Source organism: Bos mutus, chromosome 7 (assembly GCF_027580195.1).
Source record: "Bos mutus isolate GX-2022 chromosome 7, NWIPB_WYAK_1.1, whole genome shotgun sequence".
In the NCBI taxonomy this organism is placed as follows: domain Eukaryota; kingdom Metazoa; phylum Chordata; class Mammalia; order Artiodactyla; family Bovidae; genus Bos; species Bos mutus.
In genome coordinates, this window is record NC_091623.1 from 55,326,109 (window position 1) to 55,342,392 (window position 16,284).

The 16,284-nt window shown below is 54.6% G+C and overlaps 1 protein-coding gene across 3 annotated transcripts in view; it reads left to right on the plus strand.

Moving 5' to 3' along the window:
* Positions 1–16,284, plus strand: part of CARM1 (coactivator associated arginine methyltransferase 1) — a 43,368-nt gene that overhangs the window by 14,979 nt on the left and 12,105 nt on the right. For all 3 annotated transcript variants that reach the window (XM_070373666.1, XM_070373668.1, XM_070373667.1), the window contains exons 2-4: positions 11,233–11,358; positions 13,274–13,380; positions 14,289–14,393. In XM_070373666.1, the coding sequence (XP_070229767.1) occupies positions 11,233–11,358; positions 13,274–13,380; positions 14,289–14,393 (338 nt within the window). The remainder of the gene's footprint in view (positions 1–11,232; positions 11,359–13,273; positions 13,381–14,288; positions 14,394–16,284) is intronic.

A 16,284-nucleotide genomic window follows, 5' to 3' on the forward strand; every position in this document is an offset into this window, starting at 1 on the left:
AGTTCTGGGATTTGCACCGCTGTGTGGCCTCCTCAGCAGGTGGAGAGGGACTTGCCCTGGGCTTCCAGGTCTCAAGAGGCCTCCGGCACCCTGGCTCGGCCCAGCCCTCTGCCCTTCCTCCGTCACACCCACTCAGGGGAGGGCAGTGCGGGGTGCTGGCCCACCAGCTGAGAAGCCAGTGTCCTCTATCCTTTAGCCCTAGTGGAACTGGGTTCACAGGACCTGAGGCGGCGGCGGGGCGGGGGGGGGGCCGGTGTGTGTGTGTGTGTGTGTGTCTGTTGAAAAAGTACACCTCCCTTCCAGAGGCATGTGTGTGTGTGTGTTGAAAAAGTACACCTCCCTTCCAGAGGCAGCCCCTGAAGTCATTTCGTGGTGTTTCTTTCTAGACAGGCCTTCCCCGTGCCAGCTCACCCTGCCCATTTTTACGCCCATGGCGCGTGTATTTTACACCGTGTATCCCTAACAGTGTGGCTTGGTCATCTTAACATGGCAGCATCTATGGATTGAAGTCTGTGTCTTTCCTAGGCCCTCCTTTCCTTCACTCGTTCTGTAGGTACGTTGGTTTTTTGCTGTTTTGAACAGTCCTGTATTTAAGTGCATCTTCACAGACATTTAAAAGTAGAGCTATAGGATAAGGCCCTGCAAGGGAACTTGTAGGTTAGAAGTCTTTGATCATGTGTGCTGGGAAGAGACACTCAGACAGGGGCTGCCCTGGGGCGCTGGGGGCTCTGGGTCCCTACGGGGAGGGGCTGGGATTCACCCAGGCCAAGGTCAGGCCCAGGAGCCCACGGTGACCTCACGCTCCTCAAATACCCCGGGGCTGGGCGGTGTGGCAGCAGCTGCTCCAAGCGTCTCCGAGGACAGCACTGGAGCAGCCGGCTTAGGTTACAGCCAGAGAGGGAGGCGAGGCTGGGCTAGGATTCCCAGAACCGTGGTGGTTCCTGATCATGAAGTGCTTAGTACACTCATACTGCCCTGCCCTGTTATCTCGGGAATCCTCACAGCAGAGAGGGTTTTTTTTTAATTAATTAAAAAATTAATTTGTTTGTTTTTGGTTGCACTAGGTCTTCGTTGCTGTGTGTGAGTTTTCTCTAGTTCGGGTGAGTGAGGCTTCTCTGCGTGGTGGCTTCTCTTGTTGCGGAGCACGGGCTCCGGGCGCACAGGCTTTAGTATTAGCAGCTCACGGGCTCCTGAGCGCGGACTCTGTAGTTGTGGTACGTGAGCTTAGCTGCTCTGCCGTGTGTTGGATCTTCCCAGACCAGGGATCAAACCTGTGTCTCCTGCATTGGCAGGCCAATTCCCATCCATTGTACCATCAGGGAAGTCCTAGGAAGGGTTTTATCTTGACATTATCCCCATTGCAACCCCATTGCACAGATGAGGTTCCTGAGGTTGAGGGTGAAGGCAGGTGGTGGGGCTGTCTGCCAGGCCCTCCCTGTGGGCTGTGCCATGATCCCCAATGGACAGATGAGGAAATGAGGCCCGAGGTCACATCTAGAGGGCGGCCCGTTAGGCCCTGAACTTAGGTCTTCCTGGATGTCCATTTATTTACTTGGCTCCCTGGGGTCTTAGCTGTCCATGTGGAATCTTCTGTCTTCATTGTGGAATGTGAACTCTTAGTTGCAGGGATCTAGTGCCCTGACCAGGGATTGAACCTTGGTTCCCTGCACTGGGAGCTGGTATCTTAGCCATTGGACCACCAGAGAAGTCCCTCGATGCCCCCATTTAAACCACTGTCCTCTTGGCCTTGCCCCCACTGGGGAGGTGGGGCAGAGGGGCCTGGTGCCTGTGGGAGATGGGAGGCTCTTGGAGGACAAGCCCTGTACCCTCATGCGGTCTGGCTTGGCTTGGATGTTGCTGCTGCCCTGAGGCAGCCCATGATCCGTGCTGCACAGGGCATCGTGGGTATCAGCCCCCTGAGTTCCCTCCAGCCCCTCTTACCCTGCCTTCTCCCTGGTGCTGCCTGCCGCCCTGTGGTGCCCAGGAGCACGGGAAGGCAGGGCCCGGCCGGCTTGTTCACCGCCGTGCCCTCATGCCCACAGTTGGCACTGCGCAGGCTACAGGCTAAGCTGCCCAGCAAGCCAGCCGACAGCCCTGAGCAGAGGGGGAGGCCGCTGGGTGGGCCGCGGAGAGCACTGATTGCTGTGCCTTGTTCTCCTCTTCACCCGACTCTCCTCTCTCCTGTGCAGTGTTTTTCCTCTGGAAGGTGAAAGCCTGTGTTTTATTTGGCAGTAGGAGGCGATTTCATAAAAGACCTCACATTCGGACAGGCATCTCCCCCCTCTCCCAAGTCTGCCAAGATAAATAGCTTTAATTATTCCTCGCTTGTGGCTGTAATAGTTTTCCCGCTAGAGAGGCAGGGACTTGAAATGTGGCCCTTTTGTGTGTGGGTTGCTCCCTTCCACCAGCTGGCGGCTGCTTTTCCGTCTCGCTTTTCTGTTCCCCAGGAGGCAGAGAGCGCCCCTCATTCTCACACCAGGACAGACGGTTCTGTGGGAGGAGAAAGCTTGGCTCCCGGCATTTATTCCCATTCTGCTGGGCCCCTCTGACACAAGTCTGTCCAGCATGAAGGGCTCAAGGCCCCCTGCTTGTTCCAGAGCAGAGGGGAAGGGGGGACAAGGACGGGTTACCAGAGGGCTGCCCAGCGCCTTCCCCAGGCCACACATGCCCTTGGCCTGGGCAGCTGGACCCCCCATTCTGGCTGCCTTCTGCACGTAGGGAAGTGGCCGGGCCTCTGTGACCCCAGGCCTGGGGGCGGCCGCGCAGGTCAGCATCCTCAGATGCTGGGGGGGTGCTTGGCCAGCCACGTGCAGAGCCCTGGGTTCAGCTTGTCCAGGAAGTGCTGGAGAACCTTCCTGGTCCCCTGGAAGAGGTGACAGGGACGCAGGGAAAGAGAGGCAGGGTGCCTGGGAAGAGTCAAGGGACCACGAAGGCTGGGGAGAAGGCCTTCTTTCTGCCTGTGGTCTGGGAGGTGGTAAGATCAGCATGGCCCCGTGGGGAGATGGAGGGGTGTGCCAAGCCATCCATGTTAGCAGGGCCTGGCAAGCCGCATAAGGAGTTTGACTTTGTTCCAGAAGGTTCTGGGGAACCACGGAGGAGCGTGGGCAAGAGAGAGACCACAGCAAGCCGGCTGCATTGGACGCTGTGACTGGGACATGCCTGGAGGCTCAGCACGTCCCCGGGTCATCTGGTCAGTGCCCTTGAGGCCACCAGCTTCTTTGAGGCCTATCTGAGTGCCAGGCCCCGGATTAGGCCCAGGAGTGAGGGTGGGGAGTAGGGCGTTTCCTTCAGGCCTGGGGCAAGGGAGCCCCCGTGCCTCAGTGTCCCTGCCCTATTCGGCTGCTCCAGGTTCCATGGTGCTATCCAAGGAGCCAACAAGAAGGGGCCTCAGGGTGGTGCTGTGCTGGGCATGGAGGAGGCAGCTTGTCCGCGAGAGCTGCTTGCTTCCCAGTCTCCATCTTCTTCTGCCTGGCTGGCAGACCTCCAGCCCTGCCCTCTCCTGGCACGGGGTCCCTTTGGGTGGTTCACCAGGGTTCACCGGGGCCTCTCTCAGCTCCTCCACAGCCTCCCTGCAAATCGCTCATCTTGCCTGGGAACCCCTGCAACCTCCCTGGGCTGTAGCCAGGATTCCCAGTCACCTCCCATTCTCCCTGCTGGGCCTCTGCAAGGGAGAACTCCATGCCCGTGTGTGTCCCCTGCTCTCAATACTCATTCAGCACTTGCGATCACCGCCAAGCAATTCTCCGGCACCAGCTGGGCCTCCTGCAGTTCAGCTCCTTTCTGACCCTGTCTCCCTGGAGGTAGTGTCAGATCACACAAGTTGAGGGCTCAGTACCACCGGACTGTGCACACCCCACTTGAGACGCCAGGCACAACCTCATTTGGCTCACTGGTGTTTCCAATCAAGTTGCTATATAAATCGGAGATTCCTAGGATCTTGTCCTCAAGTTCTGCGCTTACTAGACGACTGGTTGACATGAGAGGATGCAGCCCAGGCCTGCCAGATGGAAGAGCCAAGCAGGGTGAGGCGGGGGCGGGGGGCAGGCCTGCCGCGCCCCCTGGGGGCGCCAACCTCCTGGCACGCCACATGCTTGCCAGCCCAGAAGCTCTCCTGTACCCTGTCCTTTTGGGGTTTTATGGAGGCTTCATTGTATAGGTACGATTAATTTAACCATTGGTCTTTGGCGGCTGAGGAGGGCGGACTGAAAGTTGCAACGGTCTAATTGCTAAGCTGGTCCCGACATGGCTTTCTAAAGTCATATACCCCAGGGTGCTTGAAGGGGGCGTCACGTGAATCACAGAAGACACCTTTATTGCTCTTTAATTTATTTAAACTTTTTATAAAAAATAATTTTCATCTGTTTATTTTTGGCTGTGCTGGGTCTTTGTTGCTGTGTGGGCTTTTCTCTAGTTGCAGCAAGTGGGGGCTCCTCTCTAGCTGTGGTGCACGGGCTTCTTCCGTGAGTGGCGTCTCTTGTTGCAGAGCACAGGCTCTAGGGCGCATGGGCTTCCTAGTTGTGGTTCCCGGGCTCTAGAGCACAGGCTCAGTAGTTGGGGTGCACGGGTTTAGTTGCTCTGCGGCATGTGGAATTTTCCTGGACCAGGAATTGAACCTGTGTCTCCTGCATTGGCAGGCAGATTCTTTACCACTGAGCCACCAGGAAAGCCCACATTTATTGCTCTTAATCACTTGAGAAATTGCAAGTTTTAGGAGCTCAGTGCCAAGAAAGACAACTAAATACATGTTTATTGTTAATCAGCATATCATAGCTGCCTTTCCTCTGTGTTCCCACGTGTCGTTTCCTCTCGCTGAAGAATTTATTCCAGTCTCTTTCCCTGGCTGAGTCAGGTGCCTTCTCTGCTGCTGCTAAGTCGCTTCAGTCGTGTCCGACTCTTCGTGACCCCATGGACTGCAGCCTACCAGGCTCCTCTGTCCATGGGATTTTCCAGGCAAGAGTATTGGAGTGGGGTGCCATTGCCTTCTTCAGGTGCCATCTCTAGCCCCCCACAATACCCCTGTGTCCCTGGCCTCAGTCCCCATCACCTGGGGATCCTCGTCACTGGCCACCCGGCTGTCCTCACCCTCTCGGGGGTGGGGAGGGTGTCCCCTTGCACACCATTGTGATGCAGTCTTACTGGCACACAGCCACGCTCCCTTGCTCCTTTACGTAGTGTCTGCGGTGGAGCTGAGTTGCTGTATGTGCGTGTGTGTGCTCAATTGCTCAGTCAGGTCCGACTCTTTGTGACACTTGAGACTGCAACTTGCCAGGCTCCTTTGTGGGAAATTTCAGGCAAGAGCACAAGTGGGTTCCATTTCCTCCTCCAGGGGATCTTCCTGACCCAGGAATTCAACCTATGTCTCCTGCATCTCCTGCATTGCAGGCAGATTCTTTACCTACTGAGCCATCAGGGAAGCCCCTGAGTTACAGTAGCAGAGATTAAATGGCCTGAAAAATGTTGGGTCCTTTACAGATAAAGTGGCCACAACTCCCTAGTGCTGGCTCAAGGAAGCTCAGAGAGGTGGTGTGCACACCACTTAGGAGCACAGACCCTGGGGCCAGTAGGCTCAGCCACTCGCTGTGTGACCTGGAGCAAGAAACCTAACCTGTCTGAGCGAGCCCCTTTTCTCCTCTGAGCCTTTGGGGCGGTAACAGGAGATATGAGGATTTTGTGAAGAGTCCATGAAAAATGCAGGAGCAGAGCCTGGCACCTGGGAAGTTGTCTGATGTGTTAGCCCCGTCTCACCTCAGCAGGGTGTGGGTGGGTGCTGGCCCTAGCAGCTTGTGGAAACTCGGCCTCTGTGACTTGGACACTTGGGGGCCTTGCCGCCCAGAGAGCAGGACTGGTAGGGTGTTTTTCCAGGGCCCCCACCACACCCCCAGACCACTGCGTTCCCTGTAGAGTTGTCCCTGGTGATTCTAGCCCCTCGACCCCTGGCCCCGGAGCCTCAGCGGAACAGACTTCACAGTGTGATGGGTGGGCGGCCAGCCCAGGGTGTCAGGCCGGGTCTAGGAGCAGGGCAGGCATGCTTGCGGTGGCTGTGGCCTGACTAGTACTCCTTGATCTGAGTTTGTTTCCCTGTTGAGAGCCCGTCTTGGTGAGCTTCCTCCAAGCCTTCATTTCTCAGCCCGCCGGTCCCGTCACTGCAGGGAGAAGGGACACGGGCCCTGCTCAACTTGGCTGGGAGGGTACCCTGCACACCCTCCCAGACCAAAGCCCCCTTCCTAGTACCCCCCGCAGGTAGATCGACAGGAAGGCCTGCCAGCCCTCCTCTCTGCTCCGTGCCTGCCAAGGTGATGAGGGGTGGTGCATTCTAGGTCAGTTTCTGGAAGCAGAGCCCAGAGATCAGTTCTGCCTCTTCCACGGCTCACCCGCAGCTGGGTCCAGGCCCTGTGGGCTCCAGGCCCCTTTCCTGGGGGAAGAAGCCCCCTCCTGGGAACCCCTCCCCCTGGGGGGCCAGGAGGCAGGCTGTGGCTGAGCCCCAGCCTCAGGGAGGTGCGTGGAGAGGGGAACCATTGGCTCAGCGCAGCCAGCTCTGTCCATTGTCCTGAGGGCCCCTCCCAGTGAGGTGGGGAGAGGGGAAGTACAAGTGCAAAGGTCAGAGCCCTGCCCACTGTGGGAACGGGGGCGCTAGTGTGGCCTTGGGAAGGGGCTGGGAGGGGAGGTCCTTGACTGCCAGTCCAAGAGCTCTGACTTCTCCTGAGGCTTTTAAAAAAGACAGGAGCTTGATTCAGCTTTTTTTTTCTTTTGGTTTTTCAGATATTTTCCGACCATCCCCTGCGTACCAGGGACTGACCTCTGGTTGTATAGCTATGATGTATACAAAATGCTGGTCCTGTAGGCGTTGGGGGGCCCACCCATGATGAGACCACTCAGGCTGTCCTTCGCCCTGGCTTCCCTGTCCCGGGCCCCTGGATGAAGCCAAGCTTCCCTTGGCCATAGGTCCTTGTGGTCGCCTGCCTGGCGCCAGGCCGCCGGGCAGCTGCTTGGGTTGCCAGGCTCTTCTGGTCTGGCAAAAAGGGAGACAGGCCTTCCCTGGTCTGTTTGCCACCATGTGGGAGTAGCTGACAGATTGGCTTTATTTTCTGACCCAGGAGCGGCCATGGGTACTGCGTCAAGGTTTTAGGTCCGTTCCTGAGACCCATTTACAGTTGGACTCGGGGGCACCTTGTCTTGGGCCCCCTGTGGCTGCGGCCTGGCCGTGACCCTGGGGCTGCCCCCCCAAGTCCCCTCTTCCCTCCTGCCCGCTGTCAGGAGGCTACCCATGCCCTGCTCCCCTTTCTCACCCCCAGGAGGTGGCACCTGGCTCCTGAGGTGTGAGGTGGTCTGGTGGAAACCCAGGTTGTGGCCTCAGGAGCCTCCTCCAGGCTGTGGACCAGGCTTAGGGCTCAGACCAAACCAGGGGTGAGCAGGGGGCCCAGCGAACACCGGTCGGCCCTTCATATCCAGACTCATGCATTGGGAAGTTTTGCTTTTTCTATTGAGATAAAATTCACATAACAAAAAACAATTCAGTGGCTTTTAGTATACTCACAGTATCCGGTAACCACCACCTCTATTTCCAAAATATTTTCATCAGTTCAAAAAGAAAACCTTGTTTCCATTAGGCAGTTATTCCCCATTCTCCTACCCTCAGCCCCTGGTAGCCACCAATTTGCTTTCTGTCTCTGCATTTACTAACTCTGGATGTTCCAGATAAATGGGATCGTACACCTGTGACCTTTTGTGTCTGGCCTCTTTCACTCGGCATCAAGTTTCTGAAGCTCATCCACAGAGTAGCAGGTGTCAGGGCTTCATTTCTTTCTATGGCTGAGTAATATTCTGTTCTGTGGATGGACCGTATTTTCTTTATCCAGTCATCAGTGGATGGACATCTGAGCTGTTTTGAATAGTGACATTTTGAATATTTGCATACAAGTATTTGTTTGAATATCAGCTTTCAGTTCTTTGGGGTATATACCTAGGAGTGGGATTGCTGAGTCAAATGGTAATTCTGTGCGGCTTCCCATTCTGAGTTCCCACCAGCAGGGTCTGAGAGTTTCAGTTTCTCACCAGCATGTGTTATTTCCCAGTTTTGTTTAAAATTGTAGCCATCCTGCTGGGTGAGCAGCGGCCTCTGACTATGGTTTGAGTTCCAGGTGCCTAATGGATAATGCTGGGAGGGATTGGGGGCAGGAGGAGAAGGGGACGACAGAGGATGAGATGGCTGGATGGCATCACTGACTCAATGGACATGAGTCTGAGTGGACTCCGGGGGTTGGTGATGGTCAGGGAGGCCTGGCGTGCTGCGATTCATGGGGTCACAAAGAGTCGGACACGACTGAGCGACTGAACTGAACTGAATGGATAATGCTGTGCATCCTTTCACATGCTGGTCATTTGTATATCTTGGGGGAAACATTTCTTCAAGTCTTCCGCCCATTTTGTGAATTGGGTTATCTTTTAGTTGTTGAGTTCTTTATATATTCTGGACAATAGATTCTTATCAGATATATGATTTGTTAATATCTTCTCCCATTCTGTAGGTTGTTTTTTCACTTTTTTGATACTGTCCTTTGATGCGAAAAGCTTATATGTGTGAAAAGTGAAAGTGAAGTCGATCAGTCGTGTCTGACTCTTTGCGACCCCATGGACTGCAGCCTACCAGGCTCCTCCGTCCATGGGATTCTCCAGGCAAGAATACTGGAGTGGGTTGTCATTTCCTTCTCCAGGGGATCTTCCCGACCCAGGGATCAAACCCAGGTCTCCCACATTGCAGGCAGACACTTTAACCTCTGAGCCACCAGGGAAGCCCTTATGTGTGTGTGTGTTATTAATTGTTTTTTGGGCCACAGCACATGGCTTGTGGGATTGTAGTTCCCTGACCTGGACCCATGGCAGTGAAAGCATAGAGTCTTAACCTCTGGACTGCCAGGGAATTCTTCTAAAAGTTTGTAATTTTGATGAAGTCCCATGTATGTAGTTTTCCTTTTGAAATTCTTTGCTTTTGGCGTCATCTTGAGGAATCCATTGCAATATCCCAGGTCTCAGAGCTTGACCCCTGTCTTCTCCTAAGAGTTTTACAGTTTCCACTCCTACGTTCGTTTAGGTCATTGATTCTTTTGAGTTGGGTTTTTTTTGTTTTTGTTTTTTAATATATGGCATGAGGTAGGGGTCCAGCTTCATTCTCTTCTTGTACAGGGACACCCAGTTGTCCCAGCACCATTTGTTGAAGAGACTATATTCTACCCCCTGAATGTTCTCAGGACCTTTGATAAAAATCAAATGACTATAAGCAGAGGGTTTATTCTGGAGTCTCATTCTGCTGACATAACAGTCCACGCCTCTCCATTTGCCAGCGCTGTTCTATTTTGATTGTTGTACCTTTGTAATGCGTTTTGAAATCTGAGCCTGTGAGTCTTACCACTCTATCTCCAGCTTGTTCTGGCTGTTATGGGGGTGACTGGGAACACTTGGCCACAGTTGTATTCATGCTTCTCTCTATAAATATATTTTGTAGTTGTCACTGTGGATTTGACGAGCCACTTGAAAGCAAGCTGTAGACATCACAAGAAACTTCACTATATTTCCATACGTATCTTTCAATAAAAGGGGCATTCCTTTACAGAATAATGCTCTTGTCACATCTAGATCTTTTTAAAGTTCCAGCACCTGGGGACGCCCCTGCTGGTCCAGTGATTGGGATTCTGAGCATCCAGTGCGGGGGGTGCGGCTTTGACCCCCAGCTGGGGAGCTAGGATCCCACATGCCAAATGGTGCAGCCTCCCCCCAACCACCCCCACCAATAAAAAAGCACCTGTAGTCCACACATTTCCCCAGGAGAGCTTAATTGCTGTTGAGAGGTGCTCATTAGGCTGCATTTCAGGACCATGCCTGGCATCTGCTGGGCACGTCTCTTCAGTCTCCTTCACTCCAGGATACACGTGTGCTCAGTTGTGTCCGACCCCACAAACTGTAAGCCCACCCAGCTCCTCTGTCCCTGGGGTTATCCCAGCAGGAATACCAGAGTGGGGAGTCATTCCCTTCTCCAAGGGGATCTTCCCGACCCAGGGATCGAACCCACGTCTCCTGTGGCTTCTGCATTGGCAGGCGGATTCTTCACCAGTGAGCCATCAGGGAAGCCCTCACTCCAGCTCCCAGCAATTTCTATCTTTCTTTTCATCTTTGGCTGTTTTGAGGCTACCCAGGAGGTTGTCTTGTAGACTGCCCTGTGAGCTGGCACTGTCTGTTGTCCCCTGGTGATGGGCCCAGGGTTCTGTCCCGCTGCCCCATATCTGGGCCACAGCATCGGGTCACTTTGTCTCCTGGTGATGCGGTGCCTCACTGTTTGGCTGAGGTGGAGCGCCCCACGCTTTTTGAGCGAATGGCCAGTAACCGATAGTGGTGGGCACAGGGATGCAGCGCTTCCTGTCTGTGTGTTGCGTCTGACCCCTGCCCACCGTTAGTTCTGCTTGACAGATGAGAAAACCGAGGACTCAAATCTGCCCGGGTGCCACCTCAGTGGCGTAGGTGGGGCGTGAATGCAGGCTGTCCAGCTCCCGTGGCCACACTCCCCATACATGCAAGAAGGGGACTTCCCTGGTGGGGGCTCCAGTGGTTAGGACTTGGCACTTTCACTGCTGTGTCCCTAGGTTCAATCCCTGGTTGGAGAACTAAGATCCCACAGTGCTGGAAAAAAAAAAAAAAATTCAAGGAGAAGGGCTCAGCTGGAGGAAGCAGAGGCGCCACGGGGATTCTTGACTCCCACCCACCCCTGCTCGGCTATGAAGATGCCCCTACATGACACACACGGGCTGGCGAAGGAAGGCCCAGCCCCCTCATCTGGACCCGGGGCACCCTGCTGCGTTCCCAGGACCCTCTGACCCTGCCAGATTGCCCTTTGCTCCCCTGTGTCTTCCCACCTCAGGGCGACATGGGGTTTGGTGCCAGGAGGTGCCCCGGGAGGGAACATCCCGGCAGAGGTGTGTGCCCCGCTGGGCCCCCTCTGTACCTATGCACCTCCTCCCCCCACCTCAACCCTGGTCGCCCTGTGAACCACTGTCCTCTCCCGCTGGATAGAGTGCGTCCTAGGTCCTCGCCAGGGACGCTCACAGGCCACTGCCTCATCCTCAGTGTGGGCCGGGCAGGCAGGGCACACGGAGCACTTCGGGGGGAGAGGTTGGGGGACCGTGAGGACATGGGAAGTGTGGCCCTGGGACCTGCCAGCTCACGCCCGCCTCCCTCCCCTCACAGATGAAGACGTGTGTGTGTTCAAGTGCTCGGTGTCCCGGGAGACGGAGTGCAGCCGGGTGGGCAAGCAGTCATTCATCATCACCCTGGGCTGCAACAGCGTCCTCCTCCAGTTCGCCACACCCAGCGGTATGTGTCCCTTCTGCCCCGCGGCTCGTGGGGTGCCCAGAACTGGGGGTCCTAGGCTCCCAGCATGGCTGGGGGGCACCTGGAGCTGGGGTGAATCAGAACCGTTCATCTGACCCAGTGAATGACCCATCCGCATCAGAAGTATTCCCCAACAGAAATTTGTCCACAGTAAGAAGAGTATGTTCTTGCTGCCTGGACACTGCCCCGGACCTCACCGGCTCCTTTGGGTCCTTCTGGGCTCAGCTCCTATGTCCGCTCCTCTGGGAGGCCCGTCCTGACCTCCCAGCCACACCCCAGGCCTCTTGGAGGGGCCCCTCAGGTGGGGGTCGGGCCCAGCTGCAGCAGTGGATAGGGTGGGGCGAGGTCCAGAGGTCCAAGTGCAGAGGAGATGCTGGAGGGGTCCAGGCAGACCCATCTGGGGGACACGCAAGGTTACTGCTGGACTTGAGGAGCCCCAGTCGAATGGTGCTGAGAGGTGGCCCCAGGCTGGAGACCCCTGGAAGGTCCAGCGGCTGGGCTTGGTCCTTGTAGAGCTGTAATCAGTGAGCTTGATGGTCAGTGCAGGGGCTGGGGTGGGAGAGCCCAGAGTGGGGAAGCCATCTGTCCACAGCCACCCACTGTGATCCCAGAACCCCCTTACCTGTCTCAGTGCCTCTGACGGAGTGGGGAGACGTCCCCGGCCCAGACCCTCAGGACTGCCTAGCTTCGTGTGGCCCGGCTTCAGAGCTGGGAGCTGGCCAGGTCGGGAGAAGGCAGCCAGGTAACTGCCCACCTCCCACGGGAAGCATTCTTAGGCTCCACCCCAGTTCCTTCTTACAAAACCAATCCCAGTTCACTGTTTAAGAAATAAGTTACAGAAACAGCACCAGGGTTATCAGTAGATGTTCATGGTATAAATCCCCTTGTCTTTTTTCTGTTCTGTGGATAGTTGCATTCTAATTTTTTGCCCTTACATCCTGTCAGTTTCTTAAATCGTGGTCAACGACACATAACCATTTTACCATGTTAACCCTTTCTGAGCGTACATTTCAGCAGCAGAGCGCCTTCCGTCACCGCTGTCCAGCTCCGGAGAGCACCTTCCGTCACCGCTGTCCAGCTCCGGAACTGTCTCTATTTCCCCACACTGTGTATTTTAAAGATACCGTCTTCTAGTTCACTTTGTTAAAATACGCAAAAAATTTACCAGCAACCACTTTCAAGTGTCTGGACTCCAGAGCTGTTACAGCACGTTCACACAGCAGTGCGCCCTTCCCCCGATCCATTGCCAGGACTCTTTCTTTTTCCTAAACCGAAACTCCATCCCCAGTAAACATTCACTCCCCCTTCCTTCTCCCCCAGCCCCCACAGTACCACCTGTCTTCATGATTTGATTTTGTTTCTTTTTCTTGATACAAGTTTGTGGTCGATATTTCACGTTGGTAATCACAGTTCATCTGCATAATATCTGGCTCTGCCGACTGCTGGTGACTGGTCCTCTGATGTGCTGCTCAGTGTCCCCTGCAGTCCCTCCAGTCCCCTCTGACTGGACACTGGGGTGGTGTCCCTGTGTCCATTTGCCACCCACAGACACTGCCAGGTGCTGTGGGTGGACCTGTGCTTCTTTACTGGGGTAGATCCTAGAGATCTGATGCCCGGGTTACTCTTTGAGAGCTTTGGCCGAGCTGCCCTTTGGCAAATCTGCACCTGGGCCCGCTCCCACCAGCCTCAAGGAGCGCAGCCCCCTTGACACCTGCCTTCTCACATGGCAGCCACCACGTGGCCCATGTGGCTGTCCTTTGTCATTTCCTTAAATTTCAACATTTCAGGGGTGGGGATTTTCAGATCACTCATGCTCAAGGTAGAAAAGTCAGGTGCACACCTAGACCAAACTCCCTGCCCCTGCATGGGCTGTCATGACCTGGCCTCCCCCTTCCAGATTTCTGCTCCTTCTATAACATCCTGAAGACCTGCCGAGGCCACACCTTGGAGCGGTCGGTATTCAGCGAGCGCACAGAGGAGTCTTCAGCTGTGCAGTATTTCCAGGTGGGTACATGGCGCTTGGGCCAGCCTGCTGCCCTTGCTGGTTCCTGGAGGCCGCGTGGCATCTGGGTTCCTGTCCTGGCTCTGCCACTTGCTCAATGAGTAACCCTAGACGAGTGTCCTGTGCTTGCTTGGGCCTCGGTTTCCTCATCTGTGAAACAGAGATGCCAGTGCCTGCCTAGAAGGGTTGTTGGAAGGATTTGAGTGCAGATGAAGCTCAGGTTCACAGGCCTTCTGAGTAACGATATCACAGTTACTGTGTCCTGAGCACGGAGGGCATGCCAGGCACTGGCTCCAGCGCTTTGAGCGTACGGAAGCACTTGAAACCCTCCCAGTAGCTCTAGGAGGTAAGTACTATTGTTGTCCCCATTTTACAGATGAGAAAACTGAGGCTCAGAGAGGTTAAGTGACTTGCTCCAAGTCACACAGCTATTATGCAACAGAGCCAAGATGGGAAGCCAGGTCTGCCTGCTGCCCCGGCCCAGGTGCCACGCTGCCTCCCGACCGCCTGGTTGTCTTACAGAGAGACCCCGCAGCACCTCACCTGCCTGGCGCTCTGAGCCCTAGGGCCCTGTTTGACCTGCTCCTCCGCTTCTTTGGGTCCCCTGAGATGGCAGGTGGCCCTCGATTGCAGAACCCCGCCTTTGGCGTGTCTGAGTTCTGGGTGGCTTCCGGGGCCCAGGCGCCATCCAGCTGCATCCTTTGGCCGCAGTGATGGTGGCGGTGCACCCCCCACCAACGGGGGCCGCCTCCAGCTTCCCGCTCTCCCAGAGCAGCTGGCTGCGGAGAGGGGTGTGGCCTCCCCAGGTTGATCTCTGCCCGAAGCCGAACTTCCTCTGTCGCAGGGTCAGCCGGGGCCTCGGCCGTCTGCTGGCTGCGTGCCCTGTGCCATTGGCCTGTCTCTGTTCCAGTTTTATGGCTACCTGTCCCAGCAGCAGAACATGATGCAGGACTATGTGCGGACGGGCACCTACCAGCGCGCCATCCTACAGAACCACACAGACTTCAAGGACAAGGTGAGCCGCCAGGCCACGTCTGCCGCCTCTCCTTGCCCTCAGGCTGCGCTCGTGCCTCGCTGCCTCAGTGGCCTCTTCTCTTTCTTCTTTGCTCATTGATTTTGTCTTTTCTTTCCTCGGACTGTAGAAGCAAAATCTACTTTTTGTAGAAGCCTGGTGTGTATCAGATGGGAACAAAAGGCCCCTGTCATTTCCCTCTAAAACAGCCACTGCCAACAATAAAGCCCTCTTCAGATGTTTCCCCTTGCGTATATCTATATTAGCATATATATATATATATTTTAGAGTTATAATCTTTTTTTAAAAAAATATTTTTTTATTTATTTGACTGGGCCAGGTCTTACTTGAGATACACAGGCTTTTTGTTTTAGTGTGTGGGAACTATTTTTTTTTTAGGTTGTCGCATGTGGGATCTAGTTCCCTGACCAGGGATCGAACCCGGGCACCCTGCACTGGGGGCACGGAGTCGTGGCCACTGGACCACCAGGGAGGTCCCTCAGGTTATAATCTTTTTTTTTTTTTTTGAGTTTTTTCTTTTTAGTTTATTTTTTGTATTGAAGGATAATTGCTTTACAAAATTTTCTTGTTTTCTGTCAAACCTCAACATGAATCAGCCATAGGTATACATATAACCTCTCCCTTTTGAAACTCCCTCCCATGTCCGGTCCTGGATTATAATCTTAAAAAATATATATATATAAAACATGGAGAAGGAAATGGCAACCCACTCCAGTATTCTTGCCTGGAGAATCCTGGAGAATTGGATAGAGGAGCCTGGCAGGCTATAGTCCATGGGGTCAAAAGAGTTGGACACGAGTTAGCAACTAAACCACACACAAAATAGGATTGTACGCCACATTCACTTCCTACAAAATACTTTTCCCCCACCTAATGTTGTGTCTTGGCATGTGCTATTAAGTTACATGGACGAAATGGAATCTAGTCCCTTCCCTAGTTCCTTTTAAAATCTTTGTACTGTTACTCACTGGTACTGCTGACCCTGGAACAGCACGTGCTTGACCTGCACTGGTCCACTTACCCACAGGCTGCTTTTGATGGATATGAGCAACCATGCTACACGATCCACAGTTGGTTGAATCCATAGATGTGGAGCCATGGACATGGAGGGTCCACTGTCTGGTTATACTCAGATTTTCTACTGGGAAAGAGTGTTGGCATCCCAGGCTCCCGTGTTGTTCAAGAGTCAACTATACGCGCATGATTAAAAAGAGACCAGATTATATATATATTCAGAGGGGAAAGTTGATTCCTTTCTCTTCCTGTAGCTTAGAGTTTGTCCCCTCTCCCCCCCGCCCTGCTTTTTTTTTTTTTCTTTTAATTTTTTTTTGGCTGTGCCAGGTCTTAGTTGCAATATGTGGGATCCAGTTCCCTGAGCAGGGATTGAACCAGGGCCCCCTGCATTAGGAGCACGGACTCTTAGCTACCAGGAAAGTCCTCTGGAGTTTATTTTCCCTTGCCATATGGACGTTTGTGGTTTTCTCCACACATCTGGGGGGTTCTCTCCACGTGATTCACCTGGATCCACCTTGTCCAGCACCTAGGTCATGCCCCCCCCCCACCATTGCTGAGAATCCCCTCCCATCACTGAGCACCCCCACCTCCCGCCCACCCCTGGCCCAGGACCTGAGCCCCCGCAGCCTGAGGAGGTGTTGTCCTCAACATGGCAGCCATCTGTGTGTCCTGGCAGCGGGCATGGGCCACACTGGGGCAGCGCTCGTGGCCTGGGAAGCCCAAGTTCCTTCAGCGAAGCCCCTTCCAGCTCCTCCAGCATGCAGATCCATTTCCTTGTTCATCTAGAGCTCTGAGAGGCACTCAAGGTCCACCCCCCTCACCCGCCAACAGCACCAACGTCTCTATCAGGCACTCAACC